This window comes from Antechinus flavipes, chromosome 1, assembly GCF_016432865.1.
Source record: "Antechinus flavipes isolate AdamAnt ecotype Samford, QLD, Australia chromosome 1, AdamAnt_v2, whole genome shotgun sequence".
NCBI classification, from domain to species: Eukaryota; Metazoa; Chordata; class Mammalia; order Dasyuromorphia; family Dasyuridae; genus Antechinus; species Antechinus flavipes.
Genome location: NC_067398.1, coordinates 447,819,778 through 447,838,251, shown reverse-complemented (window position 1 = coordinate 447,838,251; position 18,474 = coordinate 447,819,778). Strand labels below are relative to the sequence as shown.

General features: G+C 34.1%; 1 protein-coding gene across 2 annotated transcripts in view; it reads right to left on the bottom strand.

The window, feature by feature from the left end:
- Nucleotides 1-18,474, bottom strand: part of UBE2W (ubiquitin conjugating enzyme E2 W) — a 157,640-nt gene that overhangs the window by 104,531 nt on the left and 34,635 nt on the right. For both annotated transcript variants that reach the window (XM_051970046.1, XM_051970045.1), the window contains exon 3: nt 16,041-16,143. In XM_051970046.1, coding sequence (XP_051826006.1) covers nt 16,041-16,143 — 103 coding nt within the window. The remainder of the gene's footprint in view (nt 1-16,040; nt 16,144-18,474) is intronic.

The window sequence follows — 18,474 nt, the reverse complement described above, 5'->3', positions numbered from 1 at the left end:
TGTATTCTAATGGAAGTGGATCTCTTCGATAAAGAGAGCTAATTCAGTTTCAATTGATCAAAGATGGACAGAAGCAGCTACACCCAAAGAAAGAACACTGGGAAATGAATATAAACTGCTTGCATGTTTGTTTTTCTTCCCGGGTTATTTATACTTCTGAATCCAATTCTCCCTGTGCAATAAGAAAACTGTTCGGTTCTGCACACATATATTGTATCTAGGATATACTGTAACCTATTCAACATGTAAAGGACTGCTTGCCATCTGGGGGAGGGGGTGGAGGGAGGGAGGAGAAAAAATCGGAACAGAAGTGAGTACAAGGGATAATGCTGTAAAAAATTACCCTGGCATGGATTCTGTCAATAAAAAGTTATTAAAAAAATAGAATTCCTAGTTCCGAACTCTAAGAGAAAAAAAAAAAGAATGGCATATCAGATTGTGCACTGGTCTTGGAGAGGAGTGAGACTGGAAGAGAAGAAAATTTTATAACACAAGGTTTTGCAAAGGTGAATGTTGAAAACTATCTTTGCATGTATTTGGAAAACTAAAATACTTTAAAAAACATTTTTAGTCTTTTCAATCATAATACATTCTTCTGGACACTCTGATTTGCTAAAGTCCTTCCTAAAATATTGCACCATACTAGGAAACAATCTGAGCACATAATTTGGTTAAACTCTTTATTCTCTCCATTGAACCAAACCCAGAAATTTCAATTGTACAACCAATCCAAACTTAACAATTCTACCTTCTATTCTACAGAGATGGGAGGATTCAGTTCCTTTTTTTTTTTTTTTTTAATTTTTATTTAATAATTACTTTATATTGACAGAATCCATGCCAGGGTAATTTTTTTTTTTTTTTACAACATTATCCTTTGCACTCGTTTCTGTTCCAATTTTTTTCCCCTCCCTCCCTCCAACCCCCTCCCCTAGATGGCAAGCAGTCCTTTATATGTTGGATATGTTGCAGTATATCCTAGATACAATATGTGTTTGCAGAACCGAACAGTTCTCTTGTTGCATAGGGAGAATTGGATTCAAAAGGTATAAATATCCCGGAAAGAAAAACAAAAATGCAGATAGTTCACATTCATTTCCCAGTGTTCTTTCTTTGGGTGTAGCTGCTTTTATCCGTCATTTATCAATTGAAACTCAGTTAGGTCTCTTTGTCAAAGAAATCCACTTCCATCAAAATATGTCCTCATTTCACTTAGCATCAGTTCATGTAAGTCTCGCCAGTCCTCTCTGTATTCAGAGGATTCAGTTTCAAGAGCACAGAAACATCAGTGCTCTCAGGGAGGCTGATTTCAGGTGGTCATTTCCTCAATGCAATTACTTTTCCATCAGCCTCCAAACAGTTCCCCTATTAAGGACATGGCAGGTAAAGTACCTTTCCTTATCAATTTATAATGAGCCAAGCTACTTATGCCTTAAGGCTCTTCCCTTTCTTTCCTCCCAAAAATCATATGAGAGATAGATGAGCAGGGCTGTTGTCACCATCAAAATGAAATCCATGCTCATGGCCAACTTCCTAAAATTGCCCTTTTAAAAATAATGGGAAGTTATTATCAGGTATTTAGAGTTAAAAGATAGAGATAAATCAGTGTTAACACCCTATTTTACATGCAATTTTTTTTTAATTAAAGCCTTCTTTGACATCAACCCTTATAAAACCTCCAATTTCCCCCCCATCTCCTTCCCTGGATGGCAAGTAGTCCAATATATGTTAAACATGGTAGAAATACATGTCAAATCCAATATATGCATACATATTTATACAATTATGTTGCTGCATAAGAAAAAGCAAATAGGACTGAAAATAAAATGCAAGCAAACAACAACAAAAAGAGTGAAAATGCTATGTTGTGAACCACACTTAGTTTCCACAGTTCTTTCTCTGGGTTAAATGATTTTCTTTATCACAAGATCATCGAAACTGGTCTGAATCATCTCACTGTTGAAGAGAGCCACATCCATCAGAATTGATCATCGTATAATCTTGTTGCCATGTACAATGATCTCCTGGTTCTGATTATTTCACTTAGTATCACTTCTACATGAAAAAGTTTTAATCTAGAATCATTAACCATAGAAGCTTAGAGCCTTAAAAATCCACAATGATTACAATTCCACACTATTTTCAGATTATAGGATTTAGAATCAGAATGGCTTATCAGGTCACCTAAGTTCAAGTTTCTTCATTTTGGATATGATGAAGTATGTCTTGAGAGTGAAAGAAATTTGCCAAAGTATCTTCTAATCTATCACACCAGAGCCTTCAAAACTGATTGGTTATCAGAAAACCTATGTTCATATCACATGTACTAACAATATTTGTCTGTTGTCTTTTTTATTACCTTCTATATAAGATGTGCGTATCCCCTTCCATTATTCTAACTCCTTTATTTATTAGAGAAGACACTGAACTATTGTAAGGAAAAGTCAAACTAGTGTAAGTATGGGAATTACTTATAATTACAACTTTTACATTGAAGCTACTAAAAGAAATAATTGTCAGAGGACTTGGGCTGAATCTTATGTTACTGAAAGCATAGACAAACCCAGGACTGTCATTTTTGTCTCTGTACTCTGGGATCTACCACAGTACACTGCAAAGAGGTTTTAATAGTCATTGAAGTGAACTGTGTAACCTTAGGCACATCTCTTCTCTCTGCTTTAAAAATGAGGGATTGGACTATATATCAAACTATTCTAGTTCTGAAAGTCTCTGTTCCAAGATTCTTTCCAGGTTTCAAGAAGACCAGAGGTGAAATGAGTCTGCCACAGAAGTATCATACCTAAGTCTCAAATACAAGACCTTTCCACTATCCCAGCAAGCCAATCCCTCAGAATCTCATTGAGTTATTTCTATGTAGGCCTTGTCATACCTTAGGAACTCAGTTTCTTCATACTATAAAAGATTTAGAGCTAGGGAGAGACAAATCAAGTATTTATTAATACCTTACTACAGACCAGGTACACTGGGATCAATCTCTGCCTTCAAGCATCCTACATTCTAATAGGGGAAGAGAATACATAAAAATACAATCAACTGTCCAAGACAACTTAATCTCTCTTAACACAATTTCCTTGTCTATAAACTGGGGATAATATTTATAATATCAGAGTAGCTGTCAGGAAAATGAACTGTAAACCTCAAAATGCTACAAAGATGCATTATGGCAGCTCTTACCAGAATCTCAGTTAAAAAAAAAACAACCACCCACAACTTTCCAAACTATATGAATAATTAAATTATTAAGTAATGCATATTACAGTTTGCTCATAAGCAGGGACACTTTTAATGTCATAAATGGTCCTTATTATACTTCACAAAAAGAAAAGGAATTTATAAAAGCAGCATCAATATCAAGAGACAATACATGTATCAATTTATTCATTCAACAAATATTTTAAAAATCCTTACAGGGAGTTATGTTTGGTTCTGGGAAGACAAAAAACTTATTTAAAAAAAAATACATAAACATTGCTGTTGTGGAGCCTTATAGCTGAATAAAAAGGCAAATATAGATAACTACTACATACAACATGACATAAACACCTTTAAGTGTTGTTCCACAAATGTCAAGAGAAGTACCAGGTTATTTCCAAATGGGAGAGGATGGAATTTGACAGAGGTTTAGAGTAAGGGAAAGTGATTTAGTATACAACTTAAATCAAAAACACAGAGGGAAACAGTACTGTTCAGAAAGCAAGTAATAGTTCCATTTAAGTGACTTGAAAAGTAGAGAGGTAAAGCTAAATAGAAAAGCTAAAGACTTTGAACACCAGGAAAGAGAATTGAAACAGTTAATCTCCTTTCTCTTACCCCTCAAAAAATCTTATGAATAGACATGTTATTAAAGAAAACAGATCAGAAGTATATACTTAAAGTATAGATTAAAGTATACTTAATATTTCTCATCCTTTTCTTGTAGAAAAGATGGAGCTATGATATGGATCATTATCCTCTTAAGTTTTTGATCTTGCACCCAATCATTTTAAATTACATACATCATACAGCTTACAAAAAATAGAAATAAAAAACAGGAAAAAAATTAAATAACATTTTAACTTAAAAGTCACTAAGAGACCATTGAAGCTTAATGAAGTAGGGTGACAATATGGTCAAAATGAGCTTTAGGAAACATCACTTTGGCAGCTGTGTGAAGGATGAATTTGGAGAAACTGATAAAACTTTTAAGGAAGAGTGATTGGATAGGAGCTATAGCAATAGATCGGGCACGAGGTATGAAGGCTGAACAAGGGTAGAGGTTATGTGACTAGAGAGGAAGTACACATGAAAAATATTGTAGAGATAGAAATCACAAGATTTGGCTAACAAATTTAAAATAACCAAAGTTATGAATCTGGACAACTTAAAAAGCTAAAAAAGGCAGTTAGAAGGTTCTGTGAATAGAGAACCGATCCTGTAGTCAGGAAGATCTGAGTTCAAATCTGGCCTCAGACATTTATTAGCTGTGTGACTGAAAAAGTCACTTAATCTTGGCCGTAATTCAATGGAGAAGGAAATGGCGAACCATTCCAATATCTTTGCCAAGAAATTCCATGGACAGTGCTGGTATGCAGTAGTCTACAGGTCATGAACTCAACTGAACAACAAGGAGGATGGTAGTGGGGCAGCTATGGAGCACTGACTCTGGAATCAGAAGGATTTAAGTTCAAATCTGACCTCAGACACCTATTAGCTGTCTAACCCAGGGCAAGTTATTTTATCCTGATTGCCTTAAAAAAAAAAAAAAAAAAAAAAAAAAAAAGGATGATGGTGAACTTGACAGTAACTGGGTAGTTTGAGATCTGGAAAGAAAATTATTACAATTCATCCTGGCTTGCTCAGCACCTAGAAAACTCATCTCCAAGGCAAATGACGAAAAAGTTAGGGGGAGGGGAGTGGTAAATGGAGAGATGTCACCAGCAATAAATCAGACACTACACTGGAGCAAAGAGTTTTAGAATCTGCCATATAAAAGATGTGAGCTTCAGAAGAGAGACAAATTTTGCTTGCATGGCTGCTGCTGTGCACCTGTATGGACCTGGCAGGACAGGTTATAATGGTCCTGATGGTTCAGGTAAAGCCCCAGGAAGTAAGCAGTAGAAAGAAAACAAATTTATGTCAAGAGATAAAAAGTGGTATGGTTATATTCGAGAAGCCCATGATTGCTATGACTGGATTTTGTAGGGTAGGTGGGATACAATTGATGTTCTATTTTCTAATTGGATGACCAGATATATAAGACCGCTAACTTAGACAAGACAATAGTTAAGTGGAGTTAGAACTCAAAGAACAGACACAGAATGACAGAATCAGAAAGGTTATCAGAAACTATTAAGTTGAAACTTAAACAATTATTTTTTGCAACCAGCCCTTGCTTGAAGATGTCCAGTGAGGTTTATGGAGATAGCTCATTTTTTTTTTACAAAATCCTTTAAAAATTCAAGAATTCCTTATAAAAATCTAAACTCAACACTTTGCCAATTTCTGAACATACATTGTTCCTACCAACTTCTACCTTTCAAAATCAAAGTATTTTTCCTCTTCCAAATTACAGCCTAAGGATACCTAAAAAGGTACTTATTTCTCCCCTTACCTCTCTAATTCTCTCCAAGTTAAACATGACAGTCCCTTTAAAAAAGCTTCGTAAGATATGAACTTGAAACCTTTCACTTTCTCAGTGCTTTTCCCCTGGAGATTCTAATGCATCATCTTTTCTAAAATGGGGTACCATGAAGTAAATATGGTATCTCAGCTTGTGTGGTCTGACTAGGACAAACTATAAAAAAGACCAATATCACCTTATTTCTGGGTACCCTACATTCCTTAAAGCGGCACTAAGTTTTCTTGGCTTGTTTATCACACTGTTGATTCGATGAACTTGTCTACTAAAACTCTCATAATGCCCTCCTGCCCCAAATAAAATGTCTAGTTATATTTCTACCATCTTTCTGAATATAAGTGAAGTTGATTTTTTTAAACACAAGTGAAAGACTAATATTTAACTCTGAGTTACCAATGATTTCTTAGTTGTTCAACTCTGATGGCTTTCCTTCGATACTCATCCTTTTTGTTCTCTCTACAACACCTGAGAGTTAAGGAATGGCTCTTGGTGGAGAAAATTAGAGGAGGAATTGTTTTATTTTGTTTTATTAAAGCTTTTTATTGTCAAAATACGTGGACAATTCTTCAACATTAGCCCTTGCAAAACCCTGTGTTCCAATTTTCCTTCCTTTCCCCCATGCCCTCCCTTAGATAACAAGTAGTCCATTATATGTTAAACATGGTGGATGTTAAATCCAATATATGCATACATGTTTATACAATTATTGTGCCACATAAGAAAAAAGAAAAGTAAAATAAAATGAAAGCAAACAAAAAGAGTGAAAATGCTATGTTGTGAACCACACTCAGTTCCCAAAGTCCTCTCTGGGGGTAGATGTCTCTCTTCATCACTGAATAATTGGAATTGCTTTGAATCATTTCATTGTTGAAGAGAGCCATGTCCATCAGAATTGATCATTACATAATCTTGTTGTTGCAATGTATAATGATCTTCGGGTTCTGCTCATTTCACTTCGCATCAGTTCATGTAAGTCGTTCCAGTCCTCTCTGAAATCATCCTGCTGGTCATTTCTTACAGAACAATAATATTTCATAACATTCATATACCATAATTCAGCCATTCTCCAACTGATGGACATCCATTCAATTTCCAATTCCTAGCTACTACAAAAAGGGCTGCCATAAATATTTTTGCACATGTGGTTCCCTTTCCTTCCTTTAAGATCTTTTTGGGATATTAGCCCAGTAGAAACACTGCTGGGTCAACAGTTATAATACAGTTTGATAGCTTTTTGAGCATAGTTCCAAATTGCTCTCCAGAATGTTTGGATCCCTTCACAATTCCACCAACAATGTATCAGTGTCCCAGTTTTCCCATATCCCTTCCAACATTCATCATTATCTTTTCCTGTCATCTTAGCCAATCTAAGCTATGTAGTGGTATTTCAAAGTTGTTTTAATTTGCATTTCTCTGATCAATAGTGATTTAGAGCACCTTTTCATATGACTAGAAATAGTTTCAATTTTTTTTTTTGGGGGGGGAGGAGGGCTAAGGGGTTAAGTGACTAGGCCAGGGTCACACAGCTAGGAAGTATTAAGTGTCAGATCAGATTTGAACTCAGGTCCTCCTGACTTCAGGGCTGATGCCCTATCCACTGCGCCACCTAGCTGTCCCGATAGTTTCAATTTCTTCATCTGAAAATTGTCTGTTCATATCTTTTGACCATTTATCAATTGGGGAATGGTTTGAATTCTTATAAATTTGAGTCAATTCTCTATATATATTAGAAATGAGGCCCTTATCTGAACCTTTGAATGTAAAAATGTTTTCTCAATTTTATTGCTTCCCTTTTAATCTTTTAATCTTAATCTCTGCATTAAAACTAAACAATGTAAAAGATAAAAAACAAAACAAAACAAAACAACACCAAAGTAACCCCTCCCCCAAACCCAAACCAATCAGCAACAAAAATAACCAGTAAGATTTATGAAATAACCCCCCAACTTAGGGATCACTCATCTCCATTCAACTTTGGAGAGCAAAGTTGAGCCAACATTGCTCTTCTCCTCTACTGCTCCAATTCTATGTGACCCTTCTGGATTAATTGCTGATATATCAAATATTGCTAATTCCTAGGACCTTAAGTTGTTATTCATCAATTTCACACCAATTTCTTTACTTATTTTGGGTTACAACATATTATTAGCTTTGGTGGTTTTGTTCTTTCCAGTCCAGATATCATTCTTTTTTCATAGAAAAGGCAGGAGCAAATAGAGTTGAGAAGCTTCATCTTCTATTACTTATAACCCTATCCATGCTAAGTAACTTTTAACTCAATATTAAAAACAAAACCAAACAAAACCAAAAGCTCCAAAACACCCTCACCAAAACATTTTTTTTATCCTTAACCTTCCTATTTCCAACTTCTTTTGAGCATTAGCACCCCTGAGATTCTTTCAAGCTTTTTTGCTCATCCTCTGTCTTTTCTTCCAGCCTCATTCTGTCTATAATTTTACATATCTCCTTTAAATCTAAGTTATTTGGCAAGTTCTCTGTATTTGAACTGGTCTTTTTAGACAATCATACTTCTTCCTCATCCACTGGAATTGCTCTCCATCTTTAGAATTTCATTTTTAAGAGTTTCCCATTCTTCCTGGGACAAATGATCAGACAATACCAGCTTTAGTAGCTTTTCCTTCTAAGATAAATGTTTACTTTCTTTCAAGATTCCATCAATAACCATCTTGCTACTTGTTCATTTTTCAAGAGAATTGGATTCTCCAGAAGGTAATCCTCCTTGTTGATCTCTCCACTTTTAGAAAGATTAATCAATAAAGATAAGAAATCATTCATTTTCTGAACTGTTTTTGATAGAGCTCCAGCAGACACTTAGATGCCTGAAGCCTTCTCCATCCTCTACATTAAAATGCCTTTTGCTAGACTTGAGATTTATTTCCTGAACTTCTTGACAATTGCCACCATCTTTCTAGTTCATATGGGGCATAGTGTAATCACCCCACCATAAATTTTAATTTAAATCATTTCTCCATGTTTCTAACTCTCCACATAAGTACTGTCAACACACAATGCTATTCTGCCCCTACTTTCTCCTTCCTAATACCTAAAACACCTCTTTTAGTTTTGCTCTCTCACTAGACTAAAATATATCTTTCTGTAGTTAATTTCCAGTTATGTTTCACCTAAGTCTTAGTGATACCAATGAGGTTTAAGTTATCTTTGACTTAGGATTTCTAATTTTCCTAGTTTGTCACTAATACTTGCTGTTAATTATTGTATAAAGCATTTGAAGCCAGGCATTACTGGACTCTTTCTTGGATTTTGGATATTGTAATTCTTTTTACACTATATAGCTGTTCTCCAGATTGTCTACTTTAATGAATATCCAGATTTTTTTTTTACTCCCTATTCCTTTTAATTTTAAATTTAAACACTTCTTGATTATATTTACAGGATTCCTAGAAAATATGTTCTTATTATAAACCTTGTTGGATACTTTATATCCAATAAGGAAACTAACAGGTGAAGTCAAGATGATGGAGTAAAGGCAGGAAACTAACAGCAATTGAGGCAGACGTTAGCAAGAATTTGTTCTAAGCTAGAATACTGGCAATGAAAATGGAAAAAGGGTATTAAGATATAATAGAGAGAAAATTATTAACCAAATAGAGATGAGAAAGAAAGGTCAGAAAATCCCAAGGTTGCAAATATGAAAGATTAGACAAATGGAGGTACCACATAAATAGAATATGAAAAGTTAGTAGGTAGCTCTATGAGGACATTTTAAAAATTTCATCATAGACATTAATCATATATACATTAAAAACTCAAAAAGTTTTTTGTTGTTTCATTCCTAACTGATTCTCCAAAGCCCTGTCTGGGGTTTTCTTTACTGCAGCCATCTGCCATTTCCTTCTCCAGTTCATTTTACACATAAGGAAACTGAAGCAGACAAGGTTACATGTCTTGCCAGGGGTTCCCCAGCTAGTAAGTATCTCAGGCTGGATGTAAACTTAGTTCTTCCTGGCCCCAGACCCATCACTATCTACTGAGCCCCCTGGCTGCCCATAACCTAAGCCTAAATGCGTAATCACTGGACTTTCCTTCCCTGTGAATAACCTTGATGTTTTAAGGCTGAAATTCCTATGATTTGCTAATGTGCTCTTCCCTCTTCTGAGAACTCATCGATAATTTCCTATATAATATAGTGACTAAAGAGCTAGAGAGAGTCAGGAAAACCTGAGTTTGAATTCCATCTCAGACATTTTACTAGCTGTGACCCTGAATGCGCCACTCTCCAGGCCTTTGTTTCCTCAACTATAAAATGGAGAGACTGGACTTGATGGGCCTCTGGTCTCTCTTAATCTATTATTCTATAACTTATCAAGATATTAAAGTGCTTGAGGCAGTAAAGACTATGGGTTCCCTTATGGTATGTGAATTTTTGAAGGTGTTGACTATATCATTACAGCCAACATAATACATAAGAGAAGGCATGACTGAGATCCAGATAGTCATACATAAATGTCTTAAGCAGGAAGAGTAGAAGAAGAAAAGGCAAGATTAAGTCAATCTCAAGTACTTAGGCATTTCTGACAATTCACAACCTTGACCAGGCCACTTCCCCAGAAGGGAAAATCTAAAAAGAGGACTAATGACGATATAGAAACTGAGGGGTTATTTCATAAGTATGCTAGAGGCCTGCTCTCCTTGAAAATACAAGTTTAAAGGAAAATTATTTTCCATCCTCTACAGTAAATACATCAAAAGAAACGATGATCAGAGAATACATTCTTAGATTTGATAAAAATTAAATGAAAAGGCAGAAAGTTGATAGCATACAAGTGACTGAGTCTATTGTCTAGTTTCTCTTTGGTGAATTTATCATGACCAAAAGGCATTAGTACATTTTTATCAATGATTTAAAGATAGATATGACATGTTTATCAAATTTGCAGATAACAAAAGCTATTATCAGATGACAGAATCAATAATCACTAAGAAGTAAAAATTGTAACACTTTGCCTACTCAATACTTCTATGAATGTGAGCACTTCCTTCAATGATAGTGATCACAATTTATTCATGACATCTAATCTTAGGAAACACATATCCATGTTCTCCTGTACACCATCCTTAGGGACTTTAATCTCGGTACGAAATGTTTTCTTGACATTGCATGGATACTCATGGAACATACATACTATTCCATCTTTGCTCTTATAAAATAATAATGTCCATCCTAGTGTCTGGAAATATATCTTCTTTGATGTACAAGTTTTGACTTTTGTTTTTTCAACCACACAACCAGTATGCACTATTCCACTGCTTTTTGGGGAATCCTCTACTTTAATTCTTCTGAGACTGATATTCTATAACTTGTAGCCACAAAGCAACAGTGGAAATATATTAGTATTAACAAGATGCACTTTTGTTAGTAAGAAGGCTAGGATTATTAAAAGTAATCCTTCCCCAGTTTTTCAAAGGCAATTTAGTTTGCTATCTTCCTGCTTAATTTTAGGCCCAGTTTATTACCATATAGGGAGAGAAAGAGAGAGGAGTGAGAAATAGATGAGTAGAGAGAGAAAAAAGGAAAGAGGGAGACGGGAAGGAGAAGAGGAAGAAGTAAAGAGAAGAAAGAAAGGGATGGAAGGGGAAGGAAAGATGATGGAGGGGAAGGAAAAGGGGGGAGAGAAAATAAGAGGGAAGAGAAAGAGAAAATGAGGAAGGAGAAAAAGGAAAGGAAAAGGAAGAAGAAGGAGAGGAGGGAAAGACAAAGAAGGGAAAAGGGGAGGAAGGGAGAGAGAAAAATAGAGAGGGCAAGAAAGGAAGAAAGAGGAGGCAGATTTGACTCTATGACAATTCCTGATTATATATTGGACCTATCCTCAGAAAACAGTTTGTGGCTAAAGTCATACCTGAAAGTTCTTAAATTCTACTGGTACAGCCTTTAAGAATTCAGTTATCTCCATATGAGGAGGCAGTAGTATAGGACTGTGGAAAACAATAATATTACATACAAGACAAAGGAAAGGCTCATGCTAGATATGGGGAGGCTATATAACATGTTACTAATAAGAACTTACAAAGAATTAGAGCAAAAGGTATCTTTATGCAATGGCATGATAGGAAGAAAAGATGAATGAGTTTAAATGGTCCAGTGAATACCTCATGATGTCAATAGAAAGTGAGGAAGGCCTCCAGCACGTCTGGTAGGTCTCCTCATTCCCAATTCCCCCCCAGCCCTCCCCATGGTGAACCTATGGAAGGAAAAGGACAAGGAGGTCAGGGATGGCTAGAAGTTGTGATTTGTATTCATGGAAGGAACTTCCAGGCTTTTAAGATTAAAAAAAAAATCTAAGATCCATTTGAATACCAATTGTGGACAATTGCTATTTTCAATCACTTCCAAATTCTCAATAAGAGAGCCCTATAATGTTCCAGACTTAATGCAATTTGTACAATGTCAAATTTAAAGAAGAGTATCTGGGCAGCTAAATGGTGCAGTGGATAGATCACCAGGCCTGAAGTCAAGAGGACCTGAGTTCAAATCTAGCCAAAGACACTAAACAGTTCCTGGCTGTGTGACCCTGGGCAAATCACTTAACCCCAATTGCCTAAAAAAAAATTGCCAGGAGTTTCTCACCTTCTATAGAAAATCTCTCTTGATTCAGTTATTCTAGACATGTTACAACACTTTTAGCAAGTACAGATTTTTCCTTATTATAACAGATAAAGAACTGGTCTTGGAGTCAAGAAAACAAATACTAAATATATTAGTACTGCAAATGCTGTTTCACACACAGATAGCAGTATAAAAATGAATTTAGTGCTATTAATTCCGCCTTAGATATATACTGATTGTATGACCATCAGGAAATCATTTAATCACTCAATGCCCTATACAATTCTATTAAAATTTACAAAGTACAGAGAAAGTGCTTACTTGAATTGGTAGAGAATGTTTTGTAATCTGGGAGTTCCCTATACTAATGAAATGAAAATTCTAGTCTCTATCTCTAATCTCTTGAGACTAATAACAAATACATTACCTTAACTTTCAAGGATCAACTTATTTGATCTGACATATGCATTTTGGTATTCATTTTTATTCTTGCTTGATACTGATTTTGATCTCTGCCCTAAAAAGCAAACTGCACATAGTTAATTTAAAAGAAACTTATCTTGGTAACCATTTTTGATAAAATAAAATCAGCTGCATTTTTTGTCATGTTATGTGCTTCTCATACAACCAGTGCCTCCTAACATTGTGTAAGTATTCATCATCTGCATATGTAAGGCTTTGATATATTCTAGAAGCCTTTTTTGAACTTTCTTCTTACTAAGCTATATTTGGCACATATTTTTGGTCATAGTATTTTATATCATTCTCTATGTTGACTTTTGAATTGAAATACTTTGAGTATCAAAAAAAAATGATATAATTTAGAATGCTTTATCAAGTTTTACAGAATTTTTCTACTTCCTCATTCCCACCAACAGTGTTTACAAAAGTTCCAATTATTTTTATGGCATTCTTATTCCAAGTACCTATCATAATCCCTGGATTTTTAAATGACCTCATGTAATTTAAATGATATCATGTAATAACATTTCATGCTGTCCTTTTGCACATGATTAAAAAAGAAAACAAAACAGCTCCTTAAACTCCTTTAGTTACAATTTCCAAGGAAAACATAGGTGTGACTTTTCTCTCACCATTTCACTGTACAAACACCTCAAGATTAATATAATTTGCAGTTACTAGTTCAATTATATAAGAAGGATTTAACAATTAAATGACGTTAACTACAACACAATGCAATATGATAGGATTACATATGTAATCTCATGCTTGGGTTCCCAAAATCAGTTGTGTAAGAATACAGAGGGTAGGGGAAGATATAGCTAAATAATTTATATGAAAAAATTACCTAGGAGTCTTGGCAGATTCAAAGTTCAATGTAAGGCAGAATGATATGGCAAACAAAAAACTTAAAATCTTAAGACTGCAGAAACAAAAGCAATATCTAGAACATGGCTAATAGTAAATAACTGTCTAATGTTAGATGAGACTATATTTGAATTCTATGATCAGTTTGGGGTGCCACATTTTAGAAAGCACATTAACAAAGCTAAGATTCATAAAGGAAACTCTGAAACCATTTCATATGAACAACAGTTGAAGGCACTGAGGGATGTTTAATCTACAACATCTAGAGGATGGGAGGAGAAGACATACTCTCTTCAAGTATTTTAAGACTTGTCATACCAAAAACAGGTATTTTAGACATTTTTTTGCCTGGCCCCAGAACAAAAAGTACAAGGTGCAGAACAACAGATTAGATTTAGATGTAAAAAAATTACAGACATTGAGGGGTACTAAGTTTTCCCCATAATTAGAGATCTTAAAGAAGAGGTTTCATGGCTATCTGCTTTCCAGTGATTCCAGCTCAATGATTCAGCTTATAACACTGGAGTAATATTTAGACTATGAAATAATGATGAGATGGTTTATTCTTCATGTAAGTTTCACAAAGAATTTTCAAAAGTTATGATAATATTATACAAGCAATTTTCAATGTAACATGTACTTGCAATTCTGTCAAGTTAAACTGCAAGGAGTATTTAGATACAACCATAGCCTATAGTCACATCATCTGATGACAAATTTGTAGACTTTGTACCAAGAATTCCCCAAGGCAGTTTAACATAAATTTCTGAAAAAGTAAAGAATACTTTATACCTCCCAAATATGAGAAATAAGATGGAATTATAAGCAAGACAAAAAGAGGTACCAACAATCCAAAGGGATGATAGCTAACTGTATGTTCTGAATACTTCTGACAAGTCAAGACTACAAGCAACAGTGATTTCTTTATTGGAGATGAAAAAATTGGAAGATAGCTACTACTATTTTTTTTAAATCCTATTTTATTTTTAACCTGAAGATATATTTTGCATATATATATATATACATATATATATATATGTATATATAGCAGTATGTTTTTTCTCTTATGACATACATAAAGTACCCTTTGGTTAGACATTTTAAAATTTGGTTAGACATCTAAAATTGGTTAGACAATTACAATTGAGACTATCAAGTAAGCCATCTTCATGACAAATTCCAGAATCTCCATCTGTAGCTATGAACTACACCCACCTAACATTTATACCTAAAATGCAGTACAATAACATACCAAGTTTCTATGATTTGTCAGTGTGTGCAAATGACCTCTATTGATATAGACTAAATCCATATAACATAAAAGAAAAGCATTAAGAGTTTCCAGAGGCTGAGAAAGATTAAATAACTTGCTCATGATCATAAAGTTGGTGAACATTAAAGAGAGATCATCTTTTGTAACTCAGTCTATTGCTATTTTGTTTTGAAAAACAAATTACTAAACTATGTGTGAAACAGACTGACTTATTAAGAGTTTAAGATTATGTAAGGAGCTTTAATTCATAGACCTATGGCATTTATTTTGGCTGCCCACAGGTACTTTTTTGATCCACATTTTGTATTCTTTAATATTCCAGAAAAGATAATCTTTTCTATTTCTAGATTAAATCTTAATGATGACTAGGTTTTTGGGACATAAACACTATGTTCAATGACTGATTCAATCAGTTTACGTCACTAAATTATACTGGTAAAAAGATATATGTATATGTACACAAAAGCATACATATTTTTATGTATTTGCATATGTAATGTATGTATCCCTGACCTCATAATACATAAAAGCCTACACAATGACATTACGTTATTTTCATTTTCATGAAAAGCAGAAGCAAAAACATTCCCCAATAAAGGATAGTTCTATTTAGTCAAAATCAGGATTACCCTCTCATTTAAAAAATTAACATTTTTAAGGAATTCATTTCACAGGCTCAAGCCAGACTGTCATTCCTTTTAATCCTAGCCTTTACAAAAGAAAATTATATCTAAAAATACAGGAAGCAACAATGGGTGTGGAGATTTAGAGTACAGAAGAAAGGGAAAAGAGAATAACCTTAGTAGTTCCTATAAACTAAAAAAGGTAATAAGCTGTTCTGTGATTACCGACAAAGAATAAAGCCATTCTCTTGACAGAAGACTGTATGTTTTTAAAGCAGAAGGGTAATTCAGAAGCCAAGTAAATGGATTTTACAGATAAGGAAAATAAAGCACAGACTTGAATAAATAAGTCGCCAAGAGTCACACAGTTAGTAAATGTCTGATGCAGGATTGGAACGAAGGTCTTCCTGATTCCAAGTCCAGTGCCTCATCCATTATGCCATACTGCCAAAGTCAGAACTAAAATTACCATTACTCAATCTTCTAAGATCAAATAGGAAAAAACACACATAAAAATGAAGTTAAAATTATATAAAATTTGAATACAATTTTAAAATGTTAAGTAATAATAATAATAATGAAAATGATTACCTGAGGAGAGTCAAAAGGATATCGACTACTAAATTTAAATAGAAGCTGAAATTTTTCCCCTTCATATAAAGTACCTGGTGCACCCTCCATGTCTACAATCCACCTGGAATATTAAAAAAAAGAAAGAAAGAAAGAAAGAAAGAAAAGAAAATTAAAATCCTGTTAATCATCTCTTTTTTTTCCCCTTACATGAAAATATCTATAACTGTTCTACTCAAAAAACAAGGTAGTCCTATGTCTTTGTACTTTTAGGCGGCCAAGTAACTCAGCGCACTGAACAGAGGAGTCAAGAATCAGGAATTTATTAGCTGTATGATCCTGGGCAAGTTACTTCACTTCTTTGTGTCTTTGTTTCCTCATTTGTAAAAAGAGGATTTTATAGTGCCTAGCTCATAAGGTAATTGTGATTAAATAATTGTATGTGTAAAGCATTTTGAAAACCTTAAATAAATGCTACTGTTAAAGTCATGGAAGAAGAAAACTACAGTTTGGGCAACAAACTAAGACTAATCATAATAAGCAGTGATACATTATTTTGTGTATTAAGGTTTGCAAAACACTCTACATAAATAATATCACTGTTCTTTCTAGCACTACAATTTTAAATGTGAGGAATACAAAAAATGGCAAAGAGATCACAGGTGCTCTATACCATTCTACACATCACAGAGCATATGAGTGCAGGTGTTCTCTTTCTAAAAGCAAACTAAGGCACTGTGGCATTTAGGACCAGGATATTCTTTTTTTCTGAGAGCACAGCAATTATCAACATACATGCATTTTAAACAATGACTTCTTTGCAAAAGAATCATGGGAAGAAAAAGCAACGAATTAGAAGCTAGGAGACTCATTCTATTCTTGGTTTTCTAAATAACTAGCTATATGACCTCAAGCAAGTTATAACCTTAAGTTTCCTAATCTATAAAATGCAGAGATTGGACTAGATAAATATTTTCTCTTAATTCCCTTTAAGTTCTATGACTTCTGAACACTGGGAAACGAATGTGAACTATTTGCATTTTTGATTTTCTTCCCGAGTTATTTTTACCTTCTGAATCCAATTCTCCCTGACTGCTGGGGGGGGGGGGGGGGGGTGTAGCGGAGCAGGGAGGAGGGAGGGGAAAAAAAACGAAACATAAGCGAGTGCAAGGGATAATGTTGTAAAAAATTACCCTGGCATGGATTCTGTCAATACAAAGTCATTATTAAATAAAATTAAATTAAAATTTAAAAAAAAAAAGTTCTATGACTTCTATGTGAGAAAAACTTCAATAAACATGTGGTTAAAAACAATTACTCTGGCTCCCATAAACCAAAGCTTGAAAAGTTTATAATCCACCCATTTCCACAATCATACCATCTGCTTAGGGAAGTATTAACCTATAGTTTCTTGAAGTCAAGAGTACTATGTTCTTACATACAAAATTCTTTAACCTTGAATGTTTCCCACTTGAAGTGTGCTATTGTGAGAAGACCCAGTGTACAAACTGTAGTTACTCAATGAAACTCAAGTAAAAATCTTAAGATCTTTAAAAAAAAAAAAAAAAAAAAAAGACAGCATGTGAACTAAGTGGTATCCAGGAAAAGAGTACAAACTGGATCATAGTCCCTACTCTACTAACTCGTCAGCAATCTAACACAGGGGAAGAAATAAATTTTCTCATCTGTAAAAAGACCAGGTATGTTGAAATGTCCCTTCTAACTCTAAAATTCTAGTATTTTATAATTAAACCAAACCTCAAGACATCATGTGAGCCTTCAGGTTATTAGCCCAATGGTAAAGGCAAAACAACTGAGAATAGACATTCTGCTTCTAGTGCAGTACTGTCACAACACTGCTATCTAAGTACAAAATTGCTTTTTACAAATAAGGTACCATGAAATGGTTGTGGGGCATACACATATTTCTATTATATTTGTTCATTTTTATCTCTGCTCAAAATATACACTTAAAGTGTATTCCTTCTTTTAATTTTAATTATTTGAGAAGTTATACTCCAGGATCAATTAAGTGTCTGCTATATTCTCTTCATTGTCATCTATGACAAATAAAATCCCATTGTAACAAATGTCTGGGTTTTATAGAAACACATCAACTTGTGTCTTGCCTTGGTTCATGTTATCAGAATTTTGCTGATCAAGTATAATTAATTCCAGTAAGTGAAATTCTCATGAAATGCTGGTAAATAATTCTATTTGTTCTGTTTAGTTTTGTTTAAAATTTTTTCTCCTAACTTAATGTTACTGAGATATGTAAACAGGTGATTATACTTTTTATGTATAACAAAAAATTATATATCATTGGTACCTTTCTTTAAAAATAATTGTATTTGATAATTAATCAAACTGGCACATTCAATGCAAGATGTAGATCACTTAATGTCAACACATAAAGAACATATTAAAATGCTTCTATTAAAAAAAATAGCCTTGC